The sequence below is a fragment of the Scyliorhinus canicula genome, chromosome 5 (assembly GCF_902713615.1).
Source record: "Scyliorhinus canicula chromosome 5, sScyCan1.1, whole genome shotgun sequence".
NCBI lineage: Eukaryota > Metazoa > Chordata > Chondrichthyes > Carcharhiniformes > Scyliorhinidae > Scyliorhinus > Scyliorhinus canicula.
In genome coordinates, this window is record NC_052150.1 from 136,762,216 (window position 1) to 136,790,084 (window position 27,869).

Genomic DNA, 27,869 nt, shown 5'->3' on the forward strand with positions numbered 1-27,869 from the left:
CCCTGAAAGCTTCCCAACTGCAATACTGAAGACTTGTATTCCAGAACCAACTAAACCTGAGGGCAATGGGACGGGGCAGAGCTGGGGGTGGGGGGTGGAGAGAAATGCTCCACTTGTTGGGAGTTATACCTCACATAAGATGGTTGTTGTTGCTTGAAGTCCATCCTCTCAATCCCAGGAGACTGCTGGGAGCTCAGGAGTTACATAGGGTAGTGTCCTAAGCCTAACCATCCTCATCTGCTTCATGGATGACCTTCTCTCCTCCATAAGATCAAAAGTAGGTATATTAACAGGTGACTATACAGTGTTTAGTTACATACACAACTCCTTAGATAATGAAGCAACCTGTGCCATGTACACTAATACCTGAACAACACCCTGGCTTGAGCTGATAATTGGCAAGTAACATGCATACCAAACAAATACCAGACATAAACATCTCCAACAAGGGAACATCTAACCATTGCCCTTTGACATTCAATGGCAATACCATTTCTGAATACCCCACCAGAAACTGAACTGGTCCAGCCATATAAATGCTATGGCTGCAAGGCCAGGTCAGAGGCTGGAGATTCAGTAGATTACCTGCTGATTCTGAAAAAGCCTGTCCACTATCTACAAGGACAGGCCAGGAGCGTAATGGAGTACTCTCCAATTGACAGAAGGTCCAACAACGTTCAAGAAACTCAGTACCATCCAGGACACTTATAGACACCTCATCCATCAGCTTAAACATTCACTCCTTCTATAACCGGAACTACGTGTACCATCTAGAAGGTGCAGCAACTCACCACAGTTCATTCGACAGCACTTTTAAATCCACAAACTTTATCACCTATGATTGGGCAATACTGCATGTTTCTCTTCCCAGCCACACACCATCACAAATACGAATTATATTGTCATTCCTTCCTCGTTGGTGGGACAAAATCCTCGAATGCCCTCACAGACTACACTGTGGGCTGACCTACAATACATGAATAACTGCAGCGGCTCAAGGGCAATTAGGGATAGACACAGATAATATTAATAATCTTTATAAGTGTCACAAGTAGGTTTACATTAACCCTGCAATGAAGTGACTGTGAAAATCCTCCAGTCGCCACACTCCGGCGCCTGTTCGGGTACACTGAGGAAGAATTCAGAATGTCCAAATTACATAACAAGCACGTATTTCTGGGTTTGTGAGAGGAAACCAAAGCACCCGGAGGAAACCCACGCAGACACTGGGAGAACATGCAGATTCCACACAGACGGTGACCCAAGCTGGGAATCGAACCTGGGACCCAACGCGGTGAAGCAACACTGCTAACCACTGTTCTACTATGCTGCCCCATATGCTTGTCTTGCCATCAACTCCTGCATCCCATGAAATAAATAAACATTATGACCTCACATGAGTGGTGTAAAAGTGCTTCCTGTTTATTTCCTTTGTTCCCATTTATTTTACTAGCTTGGTCCGTGGACCTATAATCAGAATGTGCCCTTGAGCAGAAGATTCAAAGTTGAAGCAGCCTGCTTGCCAGGATACTGTGTTCATGGGTTTGTTTTTGGAAAGAAGCCAAACTCTTCCGCAATGAGTGGATCTGAAGAAGCAGGTTTGGAGGGAGTCAGATCGATTGGTTGGCTGACAACCAGTGGGTTGGCCAGGGACAGTGTTCTACCTGACAACAGTCAGTGATGTTTTCTGAGAGAACTGGGCAGAAGCATTTACACCTTGGAAGTTCTCTCTTTCTTTCCTGCTCACTGAAGTGAAAAAACTGCTCTATTGTTCTCAGAGCAGTGAGTGCCCGGCACATTCTTGACTGTGAACTTGGAATAATGCTGAGTCTTCAGAAAAGATAGACAACCTTGCCCAAGAGAATTATCTTAAACCTGTAAGGAGGAAGTATCAAAATGAAAGTTGAACTTCGGAGAGACACTGACAGAAAATCAGCCTAGTGCTTCGGAGAGATACTAATGGGAAATTATCCCACAACAAGACCTTTATCCTTTTATTTTATTAACATTTTCTTTACCTCTCCACTATCTTTTCTCCTCTGTGTTGTTTGAGTATGTGTGTATACATATATATATAGTGATGTCAGAGTGTGGGTGGAGCTGGGCTGTCTGTCTGCTTTACTTTTGTTTTTGAGCTACAGCTACAGTGTGTGTTTAGTTTTGTTTTGAGAGTTGGATAGTTGCAGGCAAAGCAAGCAGCTGTATAATGATCACTCTCTACAAGCTACAGACTGTCTTCAGCTCATCTGAGGATTTCAAAGTAATACCTGTTTCAGTAGAGAATTTAAACCTGCTGACTTTCTTTGAAAAGGGATCAACATATGGACGTTGCTAGGAAAGATTAAGGGTTACTTATAACTGTATTCTTTGGGGGAAGTATTTGAGTTTATAGTTGCTAAGTTGTTTACTGTGGGTTTACAAAATGTTAACTGGATTCATATAATAAACATTATTTTGTTTGAAAAGTACTTTAAATCTCTGTTGCATCACACCTGTAGAGTGGGCCCTTGTGCTCCCCATAACCACAATCTATTAAAAGTCATGGGTCAGGTGAACTCCATGATATACTTTGGTGTTTGCTAAACCCTGGCCCATACCAAGAGTGAGAGAGTTGGGGCAGTTAGGAAGGGGGGTTTGGGAAAGGGGTACTAGATAGTTACATTTTCTGTCCATTTAATTATAATAAAAGGTTTCCTGTGTTAAAGTTACAAACTTGGTGACTGCAGTTTATTGGGCTCAGCCAACGACCTCAGATATTTTAAATAAAATCTAATTATTCTTGTGTTGCGACTCCTGGTAAAGTGGGGCTGAAATTGACTGTGCATTAGCTCAGAGTTTCGTGACAATGGCCAAGGTGAGTGAATGCCATATTGTTACCACTCAATCACTCGTGTCACACATTGCCCCAGTCACCACACCTACTTCACTCTCCTATCACTAATTTCTGTGCACAAATACTCAAATATCACATTTGTGTACTTCACCCTCACACTCTTAACACTGCTGGAAGGCTCACATTTCAATTTCACAGCTGCCACATATTTTTCAATTGCAGCTGGCACATCATCCATTGCTGACATAATTCCTTCTCTTTTGCTGGAAAAGGTAGCCCGTAATAGGAGGCCACAGCAGCTAATCTCTGGGGGTGAGGGAGTGAGAGGATGGCGAATGTGCAGGCAGGGTTGCATGTGGTTAATAAAACAGAGGAGAGGATGTGGGAATGATTAAAATGGTGGCCACTTAAGCTGTGACCAGCAGTGCGGCTGAGATAAATAAGAAACAAAGAACAGTACAGCACAGGAACAGGCCCTTTGGCCCTCCAAGCTTGCACCGATCATGTGTCCTATCTAGACTAACCGCCTGTATCCTTCTATGCCCCATCTCGTCATGTGTCTATCTAGATAGGTTTTAAAGGTCGCTAACGTATCTGCCTCAACCACATCACTTGGCAGTCCATTCCAGGCCACCACCAGCACCCTCTGAGTAAAAAACTTCCCCCGCCATCTCCACTGAAACTGTCCCCCCCATCCTGAACTTGTGCCCCTTATAATTGTCATATCCGCCCTGGGAAAAAGCCTCCAACTGTTCACCCTATCTATACCTCTCATAATTTTATAAACTTCTATCAGGTTGATAAACTTCCTCAGCCTCCGTCTTTCGAGGGAGAACAATCCCAGTTTATTCAATCTCTCCTCATAGCTAATACGCACCAAACCAGGCAACATCCTGGTAAACCTTTTCTGTACTCTCTCCAAAACCTCCATGTTCTTCTGGTAGTGTGGTGACCAGAATTGGACACAGTATTTCAAATGTACCTTACAGACATTCTATATAACTGTAACATACACCATTGAGGATGTTGATCTCTTCCTGTTTAATGCATCTTCTCACATCCCAACTCACCTTCATCCTCCATTCTGTTGTGATGCAGATGATTCAACCATGCAACTCATGCTGGTTCCCATCACCCCCTATCCTGCCCTTGTGCCTTTACACTTTCAGATACCCAAGAACAGCCGTCTGGCAAGCCAAAGTTGTGGGAGGCTCTGTCAAGATAGACAACAGACTGAGGAGCAAAAAAAAAGTCACTTGATCGGACACTTGCACCGATCAACTCAGATACAGGCACGGCATGAACTTTTAACAGGAGCATAGAGGCAGAATCTTCATCTGGTGACTCCCCGGAAATAAGTGGACGATGCCGAGGCCAGCAAGTAAAGGTTCTGAGAGTGCCAGCTTCTCAGGGGACAAGGTTTCAGATCAGTTCTGCTGCAGATGACCCACATGAGGATTTTGTGGGGGTGAGATATTGAAAAAGGCTGCTGAACATGTACAATGAAATGCTTCATGTATTGACAGACATTCCAGGGACCTGCTGTCAGTGTCAACGAGAATGGAGGAATGTGACTCCAGTTTGACTAGATCTTTGTATCAAGCTGAGAGCCCATCCTTTTCAGAAAGGTGTGATGGCAAACTCCACGAGGCCATTTGTGGACCTGATCGTAATGGTGCCTCTGATGTCTGGGTGCTACAGTAGAAGCTCACTGAGGTCAGAAAATCTCAGTTTGGTGTCATGCAAACCCAGCTTGCTGCCACTCAGGCTCAGAGTCCTGATATCATGTCTGCGCGCAGCAGTGTTTCCAGGTATCACAACAATTAATCCTCCAGCAGATCACTCGGACAGCTGAGGCACCCTCCCCTATTCCTGCTGCCCCCACCCTCTCAAACTGGGAGAGTGATGTTCTCTCTTTAGATGATCATAGAAGACTCAGCACAAAAGGGGGCCATTCAGTCCATCACATCTGTGCCAGCTCTCTCCAAGGGCAATTCACCCATTGTCATTCTCTGCCTTTTTCCTGTAGGTTGAAAAATTTTCCTCTTCAGACAACAATCTAATTCTCTTCAGAGAGTCCAGATTGAATCTGCACCGACCGCATTCAGACAGTGCATTCCAGATTCCACTTTCTGTGTAGAAAAGTCTTTACTTATGTCACCATTGCTTCTTTTGTCAGTAACTCTAATCCTCATGCCACCACTGCCACTCCACAAGTGCATTTTGTTTTTGCCTTCAATCAGCCAGTCCAGATGACAGCTGCATGTATTAGATGGTGCAGTCTGAAGCCGGGTCCCCAAGGCTCAGAGCTGCTTGTGGATGTCCTGCGATACCTTCTGCAGTCTTTACCACCAAGAGTTAGCTGTGCTGCTGCCACTCGGCTGGCATTGCGTAGGAGCACTTAGGCCAGGCAAAGACATTGTCAGATAGGCACTGAGGGACTGCACAAGGGTGATAGTTGACGATTGTGTGGATAACGATTAGCTGAATAACATTTGGATGGAATGGTTGCTTTGTGTGAGGGTTTTTTTTGCAATTGTTCCCGAGGACATACTGTAATATTCTTTAACAGAAGTTGGTAAGGTGTGGAACAGTTAAACAATGAGGATCCAAAATTTTATTCAAAGAAATCGGAGTTGAATGACCTGTCTGGAGAGATGATCTACTCACTTTTATCCATTCCTCTGACTGTAGCTCCTGCTAAGGTGTTCACCACATCTGTGATGGCAAGGGCTGTGCTCTCACGATGGTTAGATTCTGGAAGATGCAGCACTGCCCCATGAATTGGGACACCCTCTCTGCTAGCAGTATATAGAGTGCAAAATTGGTGAGAATGGGAATTCTTGTTAAGTGTTGGTGAGTATTTCTCAAACTGAAATGTAGTTTAATGTTTGAATTTCAATGAGAATTCAAAAACTGTGAAAGCAGCTGCAAGCTAATTTACAGAAACGAACTCAGTGGTAGTTAAATGTCAATTTGCTGGAAGTGATTGCCTGAATAAATTATTTATTACTGTGTACAGGAATGTGAATGTGCTCTTGTAACTTGGGTGTGGCTCAAAAGAGCGTATAAACAATATGAGCTGACGCACAAAAGTGCCATAAATGTAGTGCATCATAACAAGAGTGCAAAAGATGGGAATTTGGTGAGATTAAGTGGAAGGATGTGCTGCTTTTTGCGTGCAATATCTACCATGGTTCATGAAAGCTTGAGAAAAGAAGTATTTACAAAGATACAAACATAGAAATAGGAACAGGAGTCAGCCATTTGATTCCTTGAACTTGATCCGCCATTTGATAAGATCATGGCTAATCTGACTGTGGCCTCAATTCCACTTTGTTTCGTCCTCATAATCCCTAATTTAGCATTAAAAAATACTGAACGAGTCGACCTCCACTGCACTCTGGGGAAGAGAATTCCATAGACTGAGAGAAAAATGTCTCCATTTCTCCATTTTAAATGGAAGATTCCTTGGGCTGGATTCTCCGTTTCTGAGGCTAAGTGCTGACGCCAACAGAGAATCCGTGGACTTCCATAACAGAAAAATTGGCGCCACACCTGCACCGATTCCTCTAATATTAATGGGCTAGCACTGGCACCACGTTGAACACAATCAGGTCCGCGAATGTCAGGTGGTGCCGGTACACACCGGCGCCTCTTTGGCATCTCCTCCTCCTCAGCCTGCTGGGCAGTCGGCACTCCAACCTAGGCGGCTGCCACCTGCCCCTCTGCAGTACGCTTCGCTGCTGCAACTTCCACCTCCTCTTCATAGAACATAGAACAGTACAGCACAGAACAGGCCCTTCGGCCCTCGATGTTGTGCCGAGCAATGATCACCCTACCCAAACCCACGTATCCACCCTATACCCGTAACCCAACAACCCCCCCCCCCCCCCTCTAACCTTACTTTTTAGGACACTAAGGGCAATTTAGCATGGCCAATCCACCTAACCCGCACATCTTTGGACTGTGGGAGGAAACCGGAGCACCCAGAGGAAATCCACGCACACACGGGGAGGACGTGCAGACTCCATACAGACAGTGACCCAGCCGGGAATCGAACCTGGGACCCTGGAGCTGTAAAGCATTTATGCTAACCACCATGCTACCGTGCTGCCCACATCTTCGAGCAGCTCCCGCTCATGCGGCCACAGGCCATCTCGCAGAACTGCGGCGAGCAGCATGGCGGCCACCCACAGCTGGCTAAACTCCAAAATCCATTGTCTGCAGGGGGTGAAAGGTCAACATGTTAGCGTGGTGCGCACACCCGTGCCCAACCAGGTTCAACGGGCTACTCGGTGACCCCGGTTGGCATTGCGGGCTCCACCCCTGCACTGCACCTCCCTCCACCCCCACCTCCCCCCCAAATCCCCTCACCCCTGACCCATCGGTGGCCTGCACCATGGGGGTCCCTGGCCCCGGCACCCGTCGCTGATGCCAGGGGCACCGTTAGCTGGCACTGGCCTTGCTCGGTGCTGCAGTGGGTGTTGCCTTGGGTGGTATGCAAGTGGATGGCAGCAGGTTGCTTGGGGAGTTTGCAGGGGGCACCAATACGGCCAGCGTCACTGTGCAAACCAGGGGCCAAGGTGGGTGGTCAGTGGGTGTGCAGAAAGATGGCCGGCGGAATGGCGGACCGTGGCTGGACACCACCCCAGTCTCGTTGTGTGTGGGGGGGGGGGGCAGGTTACCCCAGCCACTTTGCCTGTGCCCCCCCTCCACTCACTCCCACCTCATCCCCCCTCCCCCGGCCCTGGCAGGGCCCTTCACACCCCAACTAGCACAGCCAGTGTCTGGGCCGGCAGCTGGCAGTCACTTCTCTCCATGTCCTACCTCCTCTCTCTCTCTCTCAGCAGCAACTACGCCAGGTTCACGATTTTTAAAAGCACTCATGGACCGCGCTGTCGGGAACTCGGCCCGAACTCAGGCAGAGAATCGCGGGTGAGTCCACTCATGATTTGCAAACAATGTATAAAGTACGCGTGGCGAGCCTGACATTGATGCCGTTTTCGAGGTGATGGAGAATCCTGATTTGCCGTCAAACCGCCGCCTGCCTCAACTTTGGCCCAATCGTATTTCCCGATTTCGGCGTCGGCCGATGGAGAATCCCGCCCCTTATTTTTAAATTGTGTCCCCTAGTTCTAGTCTCTCCCATAAGGAGAAACATAGGCCACAATCTAGCGCCCCTCTAGCCATGGGCGCAAATCCAGTAATGGCCGCTAAATCTAACCAGTGGCCAAAAATGTGAGATGCGCCTGCGAGATCTCAGTTTGACATCTTCTCCACCTCCCACCCGTGATGTGATCAGGCCCACGTCCAGAAAGATCCCGATGTCCGTTGGGGAGGACATTAAATGTAACTTTGTGATCAGACCGCCGTTTGGGAATGGTGCCCCAATCTCAGAATCCTGGCGTTGCCGTCACGTTTAGGCCCTGCCCATCCAGCTGGCCGTGGGATGCTCACTAGTACTTTGAAATTGCTCAGAGTGCTGTGTAATCAGAAGAGAAATGGGCGTCTGTGGAGCCGGCGAGTTTCACACAGGCTTTCTTACCTGATCCAACACTCTGTACTCTCGATTTAGGTACGGCTGACTTCAGTGCGATAAGATAGAGGGTGGAATTTTGCACTCTGTGCACAAAAAAAACTAGAGGCTTGGTCTTTGCTATCACACTACCAGGGTGGGGCCTGATAAAGTCAACAATGCCGGCTCCTCAGAGATAGGTGGTCTACATTAATGAAAACTGCCACCCCCCACCAAAAACAAAACACCAGGGCAAACCCTCTCCCCACCGGGGGCTCGTCTGTTTCATGTTTTTTTTAAATTGTAAACCTTGCAGAAGGGGTGTGTTCTAAGTATGTGTGTGTGTGTGGGGAGGGGAGACACTTATGGTGAGGAAGCCAACTAATTAAACACATTTAAATGAGGTTCGCGCCCTTCTCATGCAAGATTTTGCACCCATGTCGCCGTTTGCGCTCACAACCGAAATGTCTACAAAATCGACCGCAGACGCTGCCCACTGTAAACTGAGCAAATCCATTAAAGGGTAAAATGTTTAAAATATAGTTGAATGTTATACAGAACCAGTTCATAGGCCCAAGGGGCAAGGGTTCAATTTGTGAAAAAACAAAGCCACGGACAAATAAAAAGACATAAATCTAAAAGAAAAAGCGTTCAAGCATGTGAAAAAGAGCACAACTCATGGGAACAGGAAAGATACAAAGACGAGCAAAGGATAACCAAATATATAATAAACGGTTCAAAAAGGGAGAATGAAAACAAAACTGCAAGGGATACAAAATCAGCACAAACAAATAGGATGATAAGGACCCACTGCAAACAGATAAGGGTGATATTGTCCATGAAAATAAGGAAAGGGCAGACAATTGAATAATTATTTTGCATCAGCATTTACAGTTGGGGAAAAGATAAGCCTGCCAGACATCCCAAGGAAACTAATATTGAGCCAAAGACAGGAACTCACTAAAATTAACATCATCAAAACAACAGTAATAAAGAAAATAATGACCCGAAAGAGTCACAAGTAGGCTCACATGAACACTGCAATGAAGTTACTGTGAAAAGCTCTTGGTAGCCACACTCCGGAACAGGGAATCAGTGGCCATTTTGTCCCAGTTTTCCTAGTGTAAAACGACACCGTTTTCACGCTGGCGTGGGGATTTAGTCTTCAGACATGGTCGGCGCTGCACTTAGTCCCGTTTCCGACACGAATGATCTCCGTTCACCAGTGCATGAGGAAATCGGGGCGTCATTTTTAAACGGAGGCAGGATCTCTAGCACCGTGGTCTCCAAACCCCCCAATGTCCCAACTCACCAATAAGGGGGTCATCGAGCACCCCACACCTCATCTCAAAAGTGCAGGGTATCCCTGGGCCTGATCCACGGCACTGGTTTGATGACACCTGCGAACCTTGTCATTGCCAGCCTGGCACCCTTTCAGTGTCACTTGGGCACTGCCAGTGTCAGTGCAATGGTGCCCTGGTGGCATCCTGCCCAGAGCCTTACTACCCAGGGGTTCGTCTGGGAGAGCCCACCCCCCACAAAGTGCCGATACACATGGTCCACGTTTGTGGATCCAGCGCTAAATGGTACCCATCACAGGGTCTCCAAAGCAAGGCTGTTCAGTCCATGCTGGGTAGACTAACTGCTCACTTGAATATGCATATCTGGGTCCTGCCCTCACTGGGTGGGATCCAGATCATGATGTCTCACGAGATCCGCAAGGCGTGACAAGGTCGGTAAATCCCCCGAGAGGCCTCTCACGAGATTTAATGGCCTCATCATGTCCCGAGTCGGGATGGCGAGACTGATAGATGGCACCCAGAGAGTAGGGATAAAGGGCAGGTACTATAATTTGTAGGATGTGACTATTGGGCAAAATTTTAATCTCCCGCCATGGTGAATTTGGAGGGGGGGCCATTGAATCAGGTGGGAAATTGCCGGGTGGGGGCCATCCACCTATTTAAAGCCTCTCTCCTTCACTGCTAGCATTCACCCAGCGGCAGGAAGGGGTCTCGCCATGTGCAGAGCCGAAAACTTGCATGCTTCTGGGGGGGTGACTCGTTGTCAAGCACTCAGTGCCAGATCAAAGGACCTGGAAGCAGGAACAGGGGAGATATTGTGTCCTTGCTTCTGACACCCCTCCCCTCCGCTTTCTGCCATCATTCACTCACCTACATCTGGGCGTATGACTATCCTGGGGTTCAAGTGGGTATAGTACTGGCAGAAGCCAGTGCCTTTCTCTGGTGGTGCTGCTGAGCAATGAAGAGTTGCCGGCCTCTAATTGACTGACAGCTCTTGGCGGGTAGGATTTCTGCCCATGGGATCTTGACCCTGGGAAGATTCACTGCTGTTGATTGGCACTTAATGTGGTGGGCTTTTCCAAAAACAGGTTTTCATCCACCCCGAGTTGGCCTCCAGCTCAGACTTTAGAGAGGAAAGCACAAGGATTGAATTGACAGCATGATCAAGACAAATTCCCACTCACATCTTTAATCCATTGAAAATATATTCATCTTTCTGGTGCATGACTCATCATTTTCGCAAGTTGAAATGTTTTTGCAAACAGAGTTAACAAAAAACCTACCACAACATTTTGTTGATAATATTTCATCGTGATGACAAAACTAGGTTATTTGGGTAAAGCAAGTTCTTAAATTTGAAATGTGGAGAAGAAAGTTTGGAAACGGTTTATATATACTAGAGAAATACTCAATCTTAAAATACGATTGACGTGTTAAGATATAGAAGATAGAATGTACTTCTTAGAGGACCTACATTCAGGCATCGAATCACCATGTTCATTAACATTAGGCACCGTGTTAGTGAAATCATACTCTGGTGACATTCCTGGCTGGTTGGTAACCTCAATGTCTGGAGAAGGTGGGTATGGTGGGGGAGCAGGAATCATTAATTGGGGTGGACTACGTGGATTGCCTGACACTGGCGATGCACCTCTTGGAGGCTTAAGTGGCACCTGACGTCAGCAATACCTAGATAGGGAATTAAGTAGGGTAATAAGTATGTCTGGGGAAGATAATTGAAAGGCTCTAATAATTTGATACAGCATTTTAATACATATCAAGAAAAAGAAACAAAAATAGAATTAAGTAACTAATATAATCAAAACTCTCAGCAACATTATCAGTACATGAGTAATTGTATAGGATTGGTACAGTTTGATAACAATCATTCAGTTGCAGATATGTTCCAAACTAGACATTTAATGACTTGCATTGACCTATTGATTGGAGGCAGAGTGAAATGTCAGCAACAGGCATGTCTGCAGTACCCCATCTCATTGTGTGCCCTCCCTCTCCCCCAGGAGAAGAGCGCCCATAACTGCAGGGAGCGGGAGAAGACTGGGGGGGAGCACGTGAACTGCGACCCCTCACCGTGGCTGAGCAGAGGGAACATGACCGCGCTGGCGGACACAAGGATCGGGAAGTTGCCGATGCCGAGGTCGGAGGCTTGCCACAAGTGAGACGCATCCCTGCCTGGCAGTGGCTCCTCGGAACACATTTGTGCCAAACCCCACCCCCCCCTCACCACAACCCCTCCCTCACACCACAACCCCCCCTCACACCACAAACCCCCCTCACCACACCCCCCTCACACCACAAACCCCCCTCACACCCCGACCCCCTCACCCCAACCCCCCTCACCCCAACCCCTTTCACCACAAACCCCCCTCACCACACCCCCCCACACACCACGACCCCCTCACTCCAACGCCTTTCACCACAAACCCCCCTCACCACACCCCCCTCACACCACAACCCCCCCTCACGCCACAACCCCCTCAACCCAACTGCTTTCACCACAACCCCCCCCCCCCAACCACAACAACCACTCTTACCGCCACCCGTCAGCCTAACCATACATGCTGGGCGCAATTCTCCGCCCCCCACACCGGGTGGGAGAATAGCGGGAGGGCCTCCCGACATTTTTCACGCCCTCCCGCTATTCTCTCCCCCCCACGCCCGACCCACACCATGAATCGCCGCTCGCCGTTTTTTACAGCGAGCGGCGATTCTCCGGGGCCGAGCAGCCGGGCCTTCACGCCCGTTTCAACACGGCAGCAAACACACCTGCTCGCTGCTATCGTGAAATGGGTGCCAGATCCCCGTGTGAGGCATCTAGAGGCCCGATTGGCACGGGAGCACCACGACTGTGCTCGGGAGGGGACAGGCCCGCGATCAGTGCCCACCGATCGTCGGGCCAGCGTCCAAAACAGATGCACTCTTTCTCCTCCACCGCCCGACATGATCAAGCCGCCACGTCTTGCCGGGCGGCTGAGGAGAAAGATGGCGTTGTCCAACCTGCGCATGCGCGGCTGACGTCATCGGCCGTGTCAGCCGCCATGACGCTTGACGTGCGGCCTTGACGACCGTCGTCAAGGCTGCGCCGCCGTGACGCACAGGGCCGCGTTCCTAGCCCCGCCGGGGGGGGGGGGGGGGGGGGGGGGGAGAATCGGCCCCGGAAGTTGCCGTGAAGGCTGCCATGGGTCACGGCCTGTCCCACGGCAACCTTTACGATTCTCCGCATTTGCGGAGAATCTCGCCCGCTGTCTTGTGTCTTGCACGACCAGCCAGCAATGTTCCAGGCCATCCGGCCCCCCCCCCCCCCCTCCCCGCTCCCAGCCGGCAATGATTTGAACCCATCCGGCCCCACCCGCCAGGGCCCTCATGTCCCGCCTCTCCCCCTCCTCCTCGTCTGGACAGGCATGCCTCTCTTCCTAATTCTCCTCCACCCCCTCCTCTACCTTCAGCACATCGGCCCTCTACTGGACTATATTGTGGAGGACGCAGTAGATCACAATGATGCAGCCGACCCTCCTTGAGTCGTACTGGAGGGAACCTCCAGAACAACCCAGGCACCTGAAGCGCATCTTCAGGACTCCAAAGCACCTCTCTACCACACCCCTGGTCGCATGTTGGACCTCATTGTAGTGGGTCTCCGCGTCAGTCTGTGACCTCCGTATAAGCGTCATCAGCCAATACCCCAACGGGTAACCCGTCTCCCAGCAACCAGCCCCGCAGCCGGGTGGACCATCCCTCGAACATGTCGTTATTCACAGATTGCGCCATCACGAAGGAGTCATACACACTGCCCGGGTACTGGGCGCAGACATGCAGTATCTTCATCTGGTGGTCACAGACCACCTGCACATTCATGGAGTGGTACCCATTCCTGTTCATGAACACCGGCCTGTTATCCGCAGGTGGCTGCAGGGCGACATGCACCTCATCGATGACCCCCTGGACAATGGGTATCCTGGCAACGGCAGTGAATTCCGCTGCTCGGGCATCCTGGTGAACCAGTCCACAGGGAACTGGATGTACCGGTCTGCAATGGCATACAGGGCTTAAGTCACTGCACGGATGGATCTGTGCACCTACATCTTGAGATGCCGGATAGGTCCCACTCGGCAACTGGAACGACCCCTTCGCGTAGAGGTTTAGGGCGCCCATAACCTTGACGGCCACCGGGAGGGTGTGTACCCCCCCAGTCCCTCATGGTGCCAAGTATTCCATCATGTGGCATATGTGGGCCCCAATTTCCCGGCTCATACTCAGTCTCCTCCTGTATGCCCTGTCCGGGAGGTCCTGGAATGACATGCGGCGCCGGTACACACGGGGCCTCATCAGGTGCCTCCGTGGCACCACCTCCCACTCCCCGTCCCCATCCTCCTCCTCCTCCTCATCCTGCAGCTCCCCCTCATCTGGTTCCTCCTCCTCGGCCTGTCGGGCAGGCGGACCTGCAGCCTGAGCGGCTGGCACATGCCCCTCTGCGGCCCGCTCCTCTGCTGCGGCCTCCGCCTCCCCTCTGATCCGCCCATGCTCACGCTCCCACAGGGCGGCGGCCCCCGCCATGGCTGCCAACATCGCTGGGTGGTGCCCAAATATTTTGATCTACAGGGGATGAGGGGGAACGGAATATTATCGTGGCGCATACAGCCGTCCACAACCAGGTGCCATTGACTACCATTGACTACATGGTCTCCCCGGTTGGCAGCATGCGACCCAACCACGCATGCCCTCCACCGCCGCCCCGTTGGTGCCTCCGCACCTGTCGTCCGTCCCTCCCACCAGGGCCAAAATTCCATGGCATGGCCCTAATCAGGGGCTGTTTTGGGTGTGGCCCTGCATCTCCATCCCAGGTGGGTGTCTCCGGCTGGGTGGGGTGGCCGGTGAGGGGCCCGGCAAACACCCAAACGGCCGTGACACCTGCGTTGGGCCAGCGCTCAATCTGGTTGGTCATTGGCATGGCCGTCGTAACAGCGGCCATCGCGAGAACATCGCCCTGTCATGGCGAGTGGTTCCCGGCCGCTCATCCTGTCTCCCCACCTGTCCTGGCACTCCCTCGACCCTGGTAGGCTTCACACCCCACCCAGCAGCCACAGCCAGGTGTGGGTGCCCATCGACATGGCCGCCCAACGGCGGCCGTCGCAAGGGCATCGTCCTGTCATGGCTCAGCCTATCTCCCTCACCTTCCCTCACACCCACCCCCCCGACCCTGGTAGGCTTCCCCCCCGCCCCTCGTCAGCCATGGCCATCTCCATTTTGGCAGCCCCAGGTACCCCCACGCCGATCCTTACCTCATCTGGGCGCCTCATCCGCCAGCACAACTGGTTGACGATTTATTTTATAGGTGGTTAGAGCTACGGCGCCGTGACTTCGGAGCACACCGTCGGGACTTCGGCATCCCCATCCCAAACAAACTTAACCCTACCCCCTCACCACCCAGAGGGCCACTGAACCCCACCCATCAATAGTATGCTCTCTCCCCACACTGCACAACATGCCAGCACCTAAACCGGCCATCATGGCCAAGTGCCCTGGCCATTGACCAGTTTCCCACCCCCTGTGCTGTCTGTGCCTGAGTGTCTCAAACTGTGCATTGTCTGTCCTGTTTTGTTACCTGTCAGGCAGGTAATCTGTGCTACTCAACTCAGTTACAGTAGAGGCTTTGGAAGAAGGCTCGAAGTCGTCCAGAAGTTTTACAGAAGGTTTATTGAGCAACAGTACTTAAATAACTGCATGAGTTCTTACTTTAAAAACTGTACTAGTAGAAAGGTTATAACTTTTCTATACACTACAACTAGGTCTGACCACACTAGCAGCCCTGAGCTAAATCTCTGCCTCTGTTCTCCTCACGGTCTAATCCACCCAACAGCCCAGACGGCTGCCTGCTTCCCCTTTTTGTACACGCCAGTGCTCTCCCTAGTGGTCTTTCCATTACCCATCAGCCCCTTCTGTACATACCCAAGTAAAGATCACTACATCCCCCTTTTTCACTTTTTTTTTCATAGTTGCAGAGCTGTAACTAAAAAAAATCAAACACAATTAGTTGCATGCTCAAGTACAGAACAGAGAGCAATGATTGTATCAGTTCATGTTCACAAGTTCCGACGGTTGGGTGCATGTCTGATTCGGGTAGACCTCCTGAGTGGGCATGGAGACCCAGAGGTCTTTATGTCCATTTGGGCACCAACTGCTGGTGTCCCGGGATGTCGTATGAAAGCGTCCTGCAGATCTAACGTCGGAAATACAGGTTGATGAGGTGGAACCTTCAGCAGGTCTCGCCGATTGCGTCGAAACAGTATTCCATCATCAGACTTCACAACATACGATCATGGCGTTACTTGGTGAAGCATCATCGCCATGTTAGACCAACCTCCACCAGGGTGTCGCAATCTAACCATGTTGTTGATCGCTAATGGATGCAGCACTTTCGCATGCCGGTCATACTGCTGCTTTTGTCCGTGACGTTGGTGACGCATCTTGTCCATGACTGGCGAATGATCTGGATTGGCGAAGTGTAACGCCGGTAGTGTTGTCCTCACATCTCGATTGAAGAGCATTTGAGCCGGTGACAGCCCAGAGCTCAAAGGAGATGAACGATATGACAATAGAGTCAAGTGTATGTTGGAATTCGAGTCAGTGGCCTTGCTGATCAGTTGCTTAATAATGTGAATACCTTTCTCCACCCCGCCATTTGATTGAGAAAAGTGTGGATTCGACGTCTTGTGCTTGAAGTTGTATTTTGTTGAGAATTCCAATCACTCCCAGCTTGCAAAGCAAGGACCATTGTCGGGCATGACCGTCTGTGGGATGCTATGCCTCGAGAAGGTTTCCTTGCAGGCTTTGATAACTGATGCCGTTGTGAGATCCGGGAGTTTCATTACCTTTGGAAAGTTGGGGTAATAATCTATGAGAAGAACATAGTGTTGACCCATGGAATGAAACAAGTCGATGCCAACTTTGTCCCACGGTAGCTGCATGAGTATGCACAGAGAGAGGAGAATTGGGATTGATCACGGGTATAACAAAATTCCACCACTATGTGTACGGGCTTCCCACCATGATACACCATCTCATGCTGCTGGAGTGGCTCCTTGCATTGTGCCGGTCGATGTTTTCGGCACATGTCACAAGTGAGCACCATGTTTGTATTGTCCTCGTTTATCACAGACCAGTACACAGATTGCCTCGCTCTTCTTTTGCACTTCTCGACACCAAGGTGCCCCTAAGGCGCCCCTCGTGAATCCTGTTGAGCATGTCCGCCCGGAGCGCCAGAGGAATGATGATTGTCATTTTGCAGTATGATGCCATCCACCATGGACAGTTCAGTTTGGACGTTTTGGAACTGTGGGCACCGCCCTCTTGGCCAGCCATGCAGAAGTTTGTGCATAACCTGGAGCAGGGTCGCATCTTCTCGTGTCGCCTGACGAATTTGCTGCAGCCACTCGTCCATTGCTGGGAGTGTCTCCCTGCACCACTGTGCATGAGCTTCTACATCATTAATGGAAGCCGGAGGCGGATTGTCAGCATCAATGGCTCGGGATAAGGTGTCAGCTATTATTAGGTCCGTCCCAGGAGTGTAGACCAGCGTGAAGTCATACCTCCGCAACTTCATCATCATGCGTTGTAGGCGTGGCGTCATGTCATTGAGATCTTTGTTGATAATGTTGACCAGTGGCCTGTGATCAGTCTCCACTAGAAATGTGGGAAGCCCGTACACATAGTGGTGGAATTTTGTTATACCCGTGATCAATCCCAATTCTCCTCTCTCTGTGCATACCTGGACTCCATGGTGGTCATCGCTCAAGAAGCGTAAGCCACTGGGACCCAGTCCAACTGGTCATTTTGTTGAAGTAACACCGTACCAATTCCATGTTGACTGGCATCGGTAGATATCTTTGTGGATTTTGCCGGGTCAAAGAATGCCAGCGTTGGAGCTGCCATCAATTGGTGCTTCAGATCTACCCACTCGTCTTGGTGGCGTGGAGTCCAGTCAAACTCCGTGTCCTTCCTCATCACTTGTCGTAATGCCGTCGTCCATGCTGCTAGGTTCCATATGAACTTGCCTCGGAAGTTGATGAATCCAAGAAACCTGAGCACCGCTTTGTTGTCACGTGGCCGCTGCATGTTCTGAATTGCCGCGATCTTCTCAGCGTCTGGCTTCACCCCGTGCTCTGATATTGTGTCACTCAGGAAGGTCAGAGATGAACGTGCGAAGGTGCACATGGCTTGGTTGAGTTTCAGCCCAAATTGGTGGATTCTTTGGAAGACTTGTTTTAACCGAGCAATGTGGTCTTCCTCTGTTGTTGACCATATTATGATGTCAACAACATATACACGGCCGCCTTCAATGCCCTCCGTCATCTGCTCCATATTTCTATGAAATATTTCGGATGCAGAGATAATCCCGAAAGGCATACGATTATAACAGTATCGTCCAAACGGTGTGTTGAAGGTACACAGCAGTCGGCTGGAATCATCGAGTGGCATCTGCCAGAAGCCTTGTGAGGCATCAAATTTGGTGAATATGCAAGTCTTCACCATTACACTTGTTATCTCCTCTCACTTGGGGATAGGGTAGTGCTCCCTGCGAATGTTTTTGTTCAAGTCTTTCGGATCGAAACAGATTCTGAGTTCACCGGACAGCTTCTTGACACATACCAATGAGCTGACCCAGTCAGTCGGCTGTGTTCCCTGTGATATGGTGCCTTGAGATTCGAGGCGTTGGAATTCTGCTTTTAGCTTGTCCCGCAACGGAGCTGGTACCCTCCTTGGTGCATGAATGACCGGTGTTGCATCCTCTTTGGGCAGGATTCTGTACTTGTAGGGTAACGTACCCATGCCACAAAAGACGTCAGGATACTCACTGAGAAGCAGCTGGATGGCATTGGCCAGTCATGATGAGTCAACCATGTGAATGAAAATCCTTTGTATCAGCTGCAAATCCTTGCAGGCTTGAGCACCTAACAGTGACGTTCTTTTGTTCTCCACGATCTCAAAACGTCCTTTCGTGACTTTCTTATTAACTACTTGTAGGTGGATTAATCGCCTCGAGGTGATCTGGTTGCCACTGTAGTCTGTTAAATTGCATGCAGCAGGTATCATCTCTTGTGTCCCTGGGATCGATGCAAGATCTTTGCTTGTCATCAAGTTCGCGGATGCTCCCGTGTCAAGCTTGAACGTAATTGGAGAGTTGTTCACTTGCACCATGTCACTCCATTCACTTGTGGATTCAGTGGTATGCACGTATTGAGGCTGTGTGGTTAGCTCATTAGGTTCCTCTGTGGCATTTATGATTCCAACGCCGTATATGTTCTCTCAGGAGTGGAACTCTTCATGGTTGGAAAAGTTTTCTTTGGGTGTCTGAGTGTCCATTGCATCTACTGTGCAAACCTTGAAGTTTCCATGTCTTTGCACTGGAGAGTAATATTTGGCTGTGACTGACACTGGGAGGCAAAATGATTAATCTTGGAGCACTTTAAACATCTTTTCCCTTGTGCAGGATATTTCCCTTTTAAATGGGCGGTGCCATCGCGGTAGCACGTCATGATGTCTGTGACATCACGCGTCGGCAGCGATAGCACATGCGCGAATAGCTCTTCTGGCTGGGGTCTGTACTTTACATACCGGGATCTTGAATAATCGCATTTCTCCTGACTGCCCGCATGCACAGACATGATGTCATGGGCGCCAGCGGCCGGAAAAGAAGGCCTGTGAGGAGAGGCCACCATTTTTACATCTTCCACCTTGTGGTGTATTTTCTCCATATTTTTTTTTCAAGACGCTGCAGGTACTGCTGTTTTTTTACTGTTCCTGCTGTAAGCATTTTGCTACGGTAGTTTTTAAAGTTAAATCATTTTACTGTATTAATGACTCCCTTAGATTTTCATCCGCGAGACCATAGATTAATTGATCCCTGATGATGGAGTCTGTTACATCAACATAGTTACAACCTTATGCTAGTCGTCGGAGATCTGTGATAAAATTAAAGATAGTCTCCCCGTTTTTTTGGAACCTGTTGTGCAGGTTAAACCGGTCCATGATTTCATTTGATTGTGATTTACAGTGTTCATTAAATTTTGCCATTATCCCTTGAAAGCTGACTTTATCTTCATTGTCACCATACGTAAAAGTGTTATAAATGTCTACAGCTTGCCGGCCTGCCGTTGAGAGTAATATCCCAATCTTTCTCTCGTCAGGGGCTGCATTTAAGGCAGTAACCACCATGTATATTTGAAGCTGCTGTTTATACATTTTCCAGTTACTATTTAAATTACCGGTAGTTTTCAGTAACTCTGGAAGTGGCGTGTGGTCCATCGCTTCGGTAGGCTGTTTGGAATCAAAATGCTGCAAAGACTTCCACAGTCGAGTGGCCGGCCCGTTACTTTTTCTGCTTGTTTTGGAACCATCAATTCAGCGAACACGCGTAGTTGGATCTGAACAGAGGCTTTAATACACTTACAATAGAGCCAGCCTATTCGTCGTTGAACTTCAGGTGAAATGGCAGGCTGGCTCTAAGGCACTGATCTTTATACATCGGTCCCAGAGGGAGGAGTCCTGGGCGGAGCCAAGGGAGAAGCCCAGTACAACTCTCGCGTACTCCCAGAGCGACTCCCCCTGGTGGTCGGATAGTGCAACTGCACTTACAATGGGTAGATAACAAACATATATACATGGAGTGATACTGGCAACTATATATAGTGTGAATCACATTCACCACACACGTAATCTGTACTACTCAACTCAGTTACAGTAGAGGCTTTGGAAGAAGGCTCGATGTCGTCCAGAAGTTTTACAGAAGGTTTATTGAGCAACACAACTTAAATAACTGCGTGAGTTCTTACTTTAAGAACTGTACTAGTAGAAAGGTTACAACTTTTCTAGACACTACAACTAGGCCTGACCACACTAGCAGCCCTGAGCTAAATCTCTGCCTCTGTTCTCCTCACTGTCTAATCCACCCAACAGCCCAGAGGGCTGCCTGCTTTCCCTTTTTATACACGCCAGTGCTCCCCCTAGTGGTCTTTCCATTACCCATCAGCCCCTTCTGTACATACCCACGTTAAGATCACTACATGTCCTCCCGCGCAAGAGAAGGCAGCCCACAACCACTGTGAGAGAGAGGAGACCGGAGGAGGACCGCTGGACCTGCGGCCCTTCATTGCCACGGAGTGACGGCAACTGGACTTGGTTCGGCGGACCCGGAGACAGGGCAGTCACCGAGGCGTCGGGTGACGAAGTGAGACATAGCTGCCTTGCAGTTTTCCACGACATGCGTGGCACGACCCACCCACATCCCCCTAACACCATACCCTTACATACCCCTCACGACTCCCACACCACTCTTTTACCATTACTCACCATCCCAACCCAGGATTCAATCATGCGTCACGTCTTGTGACTTGCAGGATGACCTGTCAACGAGGCGGTCACTCTCCCTCGAGCCCAACCCCAAGCAGATTCCAGCAACAAGGAGGTGACGGATAGCGAGGAGACCCCCCAAACGCCAGCCCTAGATACCCCGGAGCACCAGTCCGGGGACGATACTGACTTCCCATCACAGCTGTCTGTAACACCCTCCACCATCCCCGAGCACTCACCCCGGTGGGCATGTTAGTGAAGAGGCTCCTGGGGCACTATCTAGTGCACACCACACACGTGCTGCGGTACATCAGGTGGAGAGAGGAAGCCCCGAGGGGGCGGATGGTCAGAAGGTTGCCTGACCCCAGGGACTAGCTGCTGTCCGATCGATAAGGGAGATACAGACACAGAGCCAGGGCCACTAGGAGATTGCAGTGGCGCTCCAGAGCTTGGCCAGTCCCAACCGATTTTGGCTGAGGGCGTCCTTGAGCTAGTCCTGGAGGGACTTGGCACAGTTATTGTGCTCCATGGCCACGAGCATTGAGACCCATGTCGAGACAAGAGCGGGTCTCCAGGGCTGGTGGCACAAGGTTGCACCGGAGCCCCAGGAGTTTGCTCCAGTTGCACCCACATCCCGCGGGGTAGCCCGGGGGTCATGGGGCAACCTGAGGAAGGAGGTGGTGATGGAGCCTGTGACTCCTGCAGAGGAGGTGCTGGAACACCACAGCTTCATAGAGTGTGCCAGGATGAAGGTGCCATGCACAATGTCGGATATTAAGGCACAGATGTGCCTGACGTGCATCTCATGGTCACACACCAGCTACATGTTCATTGAGTGGAACCCCTTTCAGTTTGTGAAGTCAGATCTGTCTTGGGTCAGACCTCATAGGGTGACATATGTCCAGTCAATAACTCCCTGTATACCTGGGGCATCCCGGGAATGACGGCGAACCCTGTTGCCTGGGCATCCTCGTGAGCTCGGCCCACATGGAATTTGATATATTGTGCCAAGGAGCAATTGGAGCTCCATTACGACGCAGATGCACTTGTGCACTGAGGTCTGTGAGATCCCAGACAGGTCCCCAATCGGCACCTGGAAGGACACCGTGGATTACATTTTCAGGGCGACCATCACCTTGATGGCCACTGGGAGCAGGTGTCCTCCCCCAAACCCCGGTGCTCCATGATCCAGCAGATATGTTGCACTGTCGCCCTGGTCAGCCGGTGTGGTCGATGGCATGCCCAGTCCAGCAGGTCCTCGAATGAGAGGCGCTGCTCGTACACCTAAGGCCTCATGCGGCACTTCCTTCCCACTTCCTCCTTGCCCTGTTGCATGGCCGTCTCTCCATCCTCACTGGCTAGCTGCTGTTCCTTTTGGGCAGGGATCACTGCTGCAGGACCTTCCTCGAGCCGCTCCTGCTTATACAGCCACAGGGAATCCCTAGGGCTGAGGCGGCCAGGATGAAGGCCACCATTCCTGGTTGTATTGAAGGGGCTGGTTTAGCACAGGGCTACATAGCTGGCTTTGAAAGCAGACCAAGGCAGGCCAGCAGCGCGGGTTCAATTCCTGTACCAGCCTCCCTGAACAGGTGGCAGAATGTGGCGACTAGGGGCTTTTCACAGTAACTTCATTTGAAGCCTACTTGTGACAATAAGCGATTTTCATTTCATTTTCATTTCAATTCCAAAGTCTATTGTGTGCATGGGGTGAAAGGCAGACACGTTAGCATGGTGCGCACTATCATGCCCAACCAGGTCCATTGGATTACATGGTGGCTCGGCCTGCACTGCAGCTCCTGCCGCCAAATTTCCCCCTATATGCCTTCCTCTCCCCCATCGCCACACCCACTCCTGGCCGTTCCCCTGGCACTCTGCCCTCCGCATTGCACCCCTGGCCTCATTGGTGCCCGGCACTGCAGGTGCCGGCCTCAACACCCATCCCTGCCGGCAGCGGTCCCATTGGCTGGCGCTACCCATGCCAGCGGTACGCTCTGCGGTCCCTGTCTGACGCTCTCCTTTAGGTGTCACCATGGGAGTTGCCCTTGTGTGGCAGTGAGATGCCCTGCCGGCAGATGGTGTCGGTTTTTGGGGAGGGGCGGGATTGGTGAGGTGGAGGGAGGGGTTGGGGTCACCCATACAGCCAGTGCCATTCTGTTGGGCACCTGCGCCGACCACAATTTTAGACTCACACGCGATTCTCCACCCCATCGCGTTTCCCGATACCGGCTTCGTTGGATGGAGAATTCCGCCTCTTATCTTGTGTAAGCAGAACAAAATTAATGCAGTCTGCTCTGTACTTGTGGACTTACGGCACTTGTAGAGCACAACTTATCGATACTGAATGTCAGCAAAAGCCAATTATAAAAACTTGCATGTTGCAGTTATAATGCAACCTTTGTAAAGACTCACTGATGCTAATGCTACACTCTGAAGCTTGCCAAATTTCAAAGTACCCACAGGCCAGTGACTTGAATCCACAATTATGTAGCTTTTCCAAACTACATTCAAAAATTGTAATATAACTGGTTCATTGTACATGTTAATGGTTAATGTATTAGCTAAAAGTAGAGATATGCATAGCTGAGTCACTAAGATTTTACTTTATTACCTGATTTAAATGGCGACGTTTCAGAAATTTAAACATGCTCACCAATTAAATTTTTAGATTTTACTCACTCACCAGAAACCCTTGATTATCAAGCTATTATTTTTCATTTTATGTCCCCACAATTAGAGCAGACCCATGTACCTCAAAAAAGCACTCAGAATCTAAACTAAACAAAAGGTATCACTGCCACTTACCAAAGGTATTCCTCTCAAAATCTGTCCCATTGAATGTATTTGGCATACGAGGTGGTGGGGGTGGAGCATGTCGTTTTTTCTGCGTAAAATTTAGGGATTCAGCACCAATCTACACATAAAATAGAAAATATGGCATTAAATATTCTTACATTGTGTATGATCCAGTTTGAAATTTGCACATGCAATTTTACTCCTGTTCTCAACTTTGTAAATAATGTCAATAATTTTTTTTATTTGCTCAAGGAATGTGGGGATCGCTACCTTGACCTTCATTTATTGCCCATCCCTATTTGCCCTTGAACTGAGTGGTTTGCTAAGGGTCAACTACATCGCTGTGGGTCTGGAGTCACATGTAGGTCACACCTGGCAAGGATGGCAAATTTCTTTCCCTCAAGGACATTGGGAATCACAACTTTAAAAAAAATAAATTTAGAGTACCCAATCTTTTTTTTCTAACTAAGCGGCAATTTAGTGTGGCCAATCCACCTACCCTGCACATCTTTGGGTTGTGGGGGTGAAACCCACGCAAAAACAGGGAGAATGTGCAAACTCCACACGAACAGTGACCCAGAGCCGGGATCGAATCTGGGACCTCGGCGTCGTGAGGCAGCAGCGCTAACCACTGCGCCAACCTTTAATTCTAAAATTTGTTTAATTCAAATTTCACCATGTGTCCTGGTGGGATCTGAAACCGGGCCCCCAGAGCATTAGCCTCTGGATTACTACTCTAGTGACAATACCACTATGCCACCACCTTCCTAAATTGTTCATCAAAATAGATCAGATTAGATATTTATCATCAAGTAATGTATTCAATCCAGCAGCATGGTAGCACAGTGGTTAGCACAGTTGCTCTGTTGTCCCAGGTTTGATTTCCAGCTTGTGTCACTGTCTGAGTGGAGTCTGCACGTTCTCCCATTATCTGCGTGGGTTTACTCCAGGTGCTCCAGTTTCCTCCCACAGTCCAAAGATGTGCAGATTTGGTGGATTGGCCATGCTAAATTGCCCTTAGTGTCCAAACAAAAAGTAACGTATTCTAACCAGTATGGGCAGCATGGTAGCACAGTGCTTGTTAGGTGAATTGGACATTCTGAATTCTCCCTCTGTGTACCCGAACAGGCGCTGTAGTGTGGTGACTTGGGCATTTTCACAGTAACTTCATTGCAGTGTTAATATAAACCTACTTGTGACACTAATAAATATTATTATTATTTACAAGTTATTTTAGTGATCCTAAACTCCCTTGCATCGAAAATATAAGGTAGTGGGAACAGTTAATACATAGTGGTAATCCAACGTCTCAGGATAATGCTACAGTGACATGGGTTTACATCCCACCATAGTAGCTGGGGGAATTTAAATTCAATTGATTAATAGATCTGGAACTAAAAAGTTAGCCTCAGTAATGGTGACCTTGGAACTACCAGATTGTCACAAAAAACCATCTCGAAATCTTCCATCCTGATTCGGCCTGGCCTGCGTTTGAATCCAAACCCATAACAATGTGGTTTCTGAAATGACCTAGCAAGTCGCTCAGTTGGATCAAACCGCCATAGAAAGTCAAAGAAGAATAAAACAGGATGGACCCACCCAGCTTGACATAAGTACCATAACCTGCATAACCATAACCTGCCCAGTCAACCAGACAGCATCTGAAGACTTGTACCAAAATTGGGAAAACTGTCCATTAATCAAGCAACAGCTGAAACAGTCATACTTAACAAATCATATCTTACAGCCAATGTCCAAGCTCCACATCACTTTCCTTGCATATTTCCACCTGAGAGTGGCACAGTGGTAGGCCGTTTGGAGGAAGTGGCCCTAGAAATGGCTCAGTAGCAACGTACTGACCAAGGTACTTGAGTCTAGAAGGACATTTCCCCTAGGCCTGCAGCAGATGGTGAGAGAACCAAGAAGCCTTGGTCCAAATATAAACAAAAGAGGTGATGTGAGATGACTACTCTTGATATCAAGGCAGCTCTTGATCGGATATGCCATCAAGGAGCCCTAGCAAAATTGAAGTCAATGGGAATCTGGAAAACTCTCTACTGATTGATCACTGCAGAAATCCATCAAGGTTGTACCCTCAGTCTAATCACATTGAACTGTTTCCTCAAAAACTTGACCTTCGTCATAAGACCAGAAATGGAGATGTTGGCTGATGATTCCGCAATGTTCAGTACCATTTGTGACTCTTCAGGTACTGAAGCAGTCCCGTGCCCACTGGCAGCAAGACCTGGAGAACATTGGGGCTTGGGTTGATGAGTTTCAACATTTGTGCCACACAAGTGCCAGGAAATGGCCATCTTCCCCAAGAGTGAATCAAACCATTTCATCTTGATATTCAACAGCATTACCATCACAGAATCTCCCACAATCATATTGCTGGGAATCTCCACTGACCAGAAACTTAACTGGACCATCCATATAAATACTGTGGCTACAAGAGCAGGACAGAGCTGAGACTTCAGTGGCAAGTAACTTACCCTTTGACTCCCCAAAGCTTCTTCATCATCCACATAGCACAAGTCATGATGGAATACTCTTCACTTACCTGGATGACTGCAACTTCAATGACACTTTAGAACCTTGCAGAACAAAGCAGACTGCATGATTGGCAGCCATCCACCCCCTGATACATCTCATCCATCACTTCCTTAATTGTTGGAGCACAGTTGCAACAGTGTATACGATCCTGTGTATGATCTACAAGATACATTGCAGCAACTTGCCAAACCTCCATTAACAGCACCTTACAAACCCCCAATCTCTACCACCTATAAAGTTTCCCTTTAAACCACAACTATTCTGACTTAGAACTATGTTGCCATCTCTTCACTGTCACTCGATCAAAATTCTGAAATTCCTTCCTGACCAGCATTGAATATCTACACAAGGTGAAACGCAGTGATTCAAGAAGGCAGCTGACCGCCACCTTCTCAAGAGCATTTAGGAGTGGGCAACAAATACTGACTGGGCTTATGAACAACACAGCTGCCATGAAAGAATTTTTAAAATGCTATTCTGATAAATTTTTTTTTTTTTTTTTGCAACATCAAACTTCTTACTGAGAATATTTCTCTAATGTTTGCAATGCACACAACTTAATAAAGCTTGGCAAATCAAACCAAGATTGGCACAGCACCACATCACACAATGAGCAGTCTGTGCCAAAAGAAGAAAGTTAATCAGTTGTTCAATTAAAAACAAACCAGACCACCCATAAGGGGGTTACACTACATGGTACTGAACACCCTGAGAACTTGGACAGCCTCTGATAAAAAAAATCATTAAGAAACTCTACCATGATTCATTATCAAAGTGAAAGGGAATGATGTCATGCACAGCAAATTTAACAATGTTGAAACTTGTTTTCATCAGGGTGCCCTGTAACAGCAGATGGTATGGTGCCTACTTCCCGAAAAGATGACTAAAGGTCTGAGTCTCTGGGCTGCAAGTCCCTGCTGACATTGCATTCCATCAGTTCTTAACCAGAGCACTAGAAGGAACATCTTAATATGAAGCGACCCTCTTTCTCCCTTAATAAAGGGAAACACAGTCACATTTGGTTTGCCTCAATGCGCGTGCACCCCAAGCCAATCATTGTTTGAACTCCATTTACAGCAGTGTCGATGCTCTTTCCCCTTGGATAAAATGGACCAAAAACATTGCAGATGCGTTTTCTTCAGCTGCAAGAGAACTCTGAATTTCAGTTATGTTGAACAGAGTTCAATGGATTTGTTCAGAAGTCTGTTAGATCAATTAGGGTGGCACCCTTTGTAAGTTCTAACAAGATTAGAAAACATAGCTCTTGGTCTAGATTCTTAAAAAAACAAGTGATTTTTGTTTTGCGAACCAACTATCTGTTTGCCAAAAAGTAGGAAGCCAAAATCCAACAAAATAATACATCTTTCATTGCACTCTTGTGTATCAAAACAATAGTCGTGGAAGTCATTTGTTATGGCTTACTGCTTCCTTTATGGGAAATTCAGTTCTTAACAATCTTATCTGAAGTAATTCCCTGACAAACCTTTAAAGCCACAACTTCCAT

At 48.8% G+C, this 27,869-nt stretch overlaps 1 protein-coding gene across 10 annotated transcripts in view; it reads right to left on the reverse strand.

Annotated features, from left to right (window-relative positions):
* cobl (cordon-bleu WH2 repeat protein) overlaps window positions 1-27,869 on the reverse strand; it is a 509,208-nt gene that overhangs the window by 118,812 nt on the left and 362,527 nt on the right. For all 10 annotated transcript variants that reach the window (XM_038797758.1, XM_038797757.1, XM_038797756.1 and 7 more), the window contains one exon: window positions 23,819-23,927. In XM_038797758.1, coding sequence (XP_038653686.1) covers window positions 23,819-23,927 — 109 coding nt within the window. The remainder of the gene's footprint in view (window positions 1-23,818; window positions 23,928-27,869) is intronic.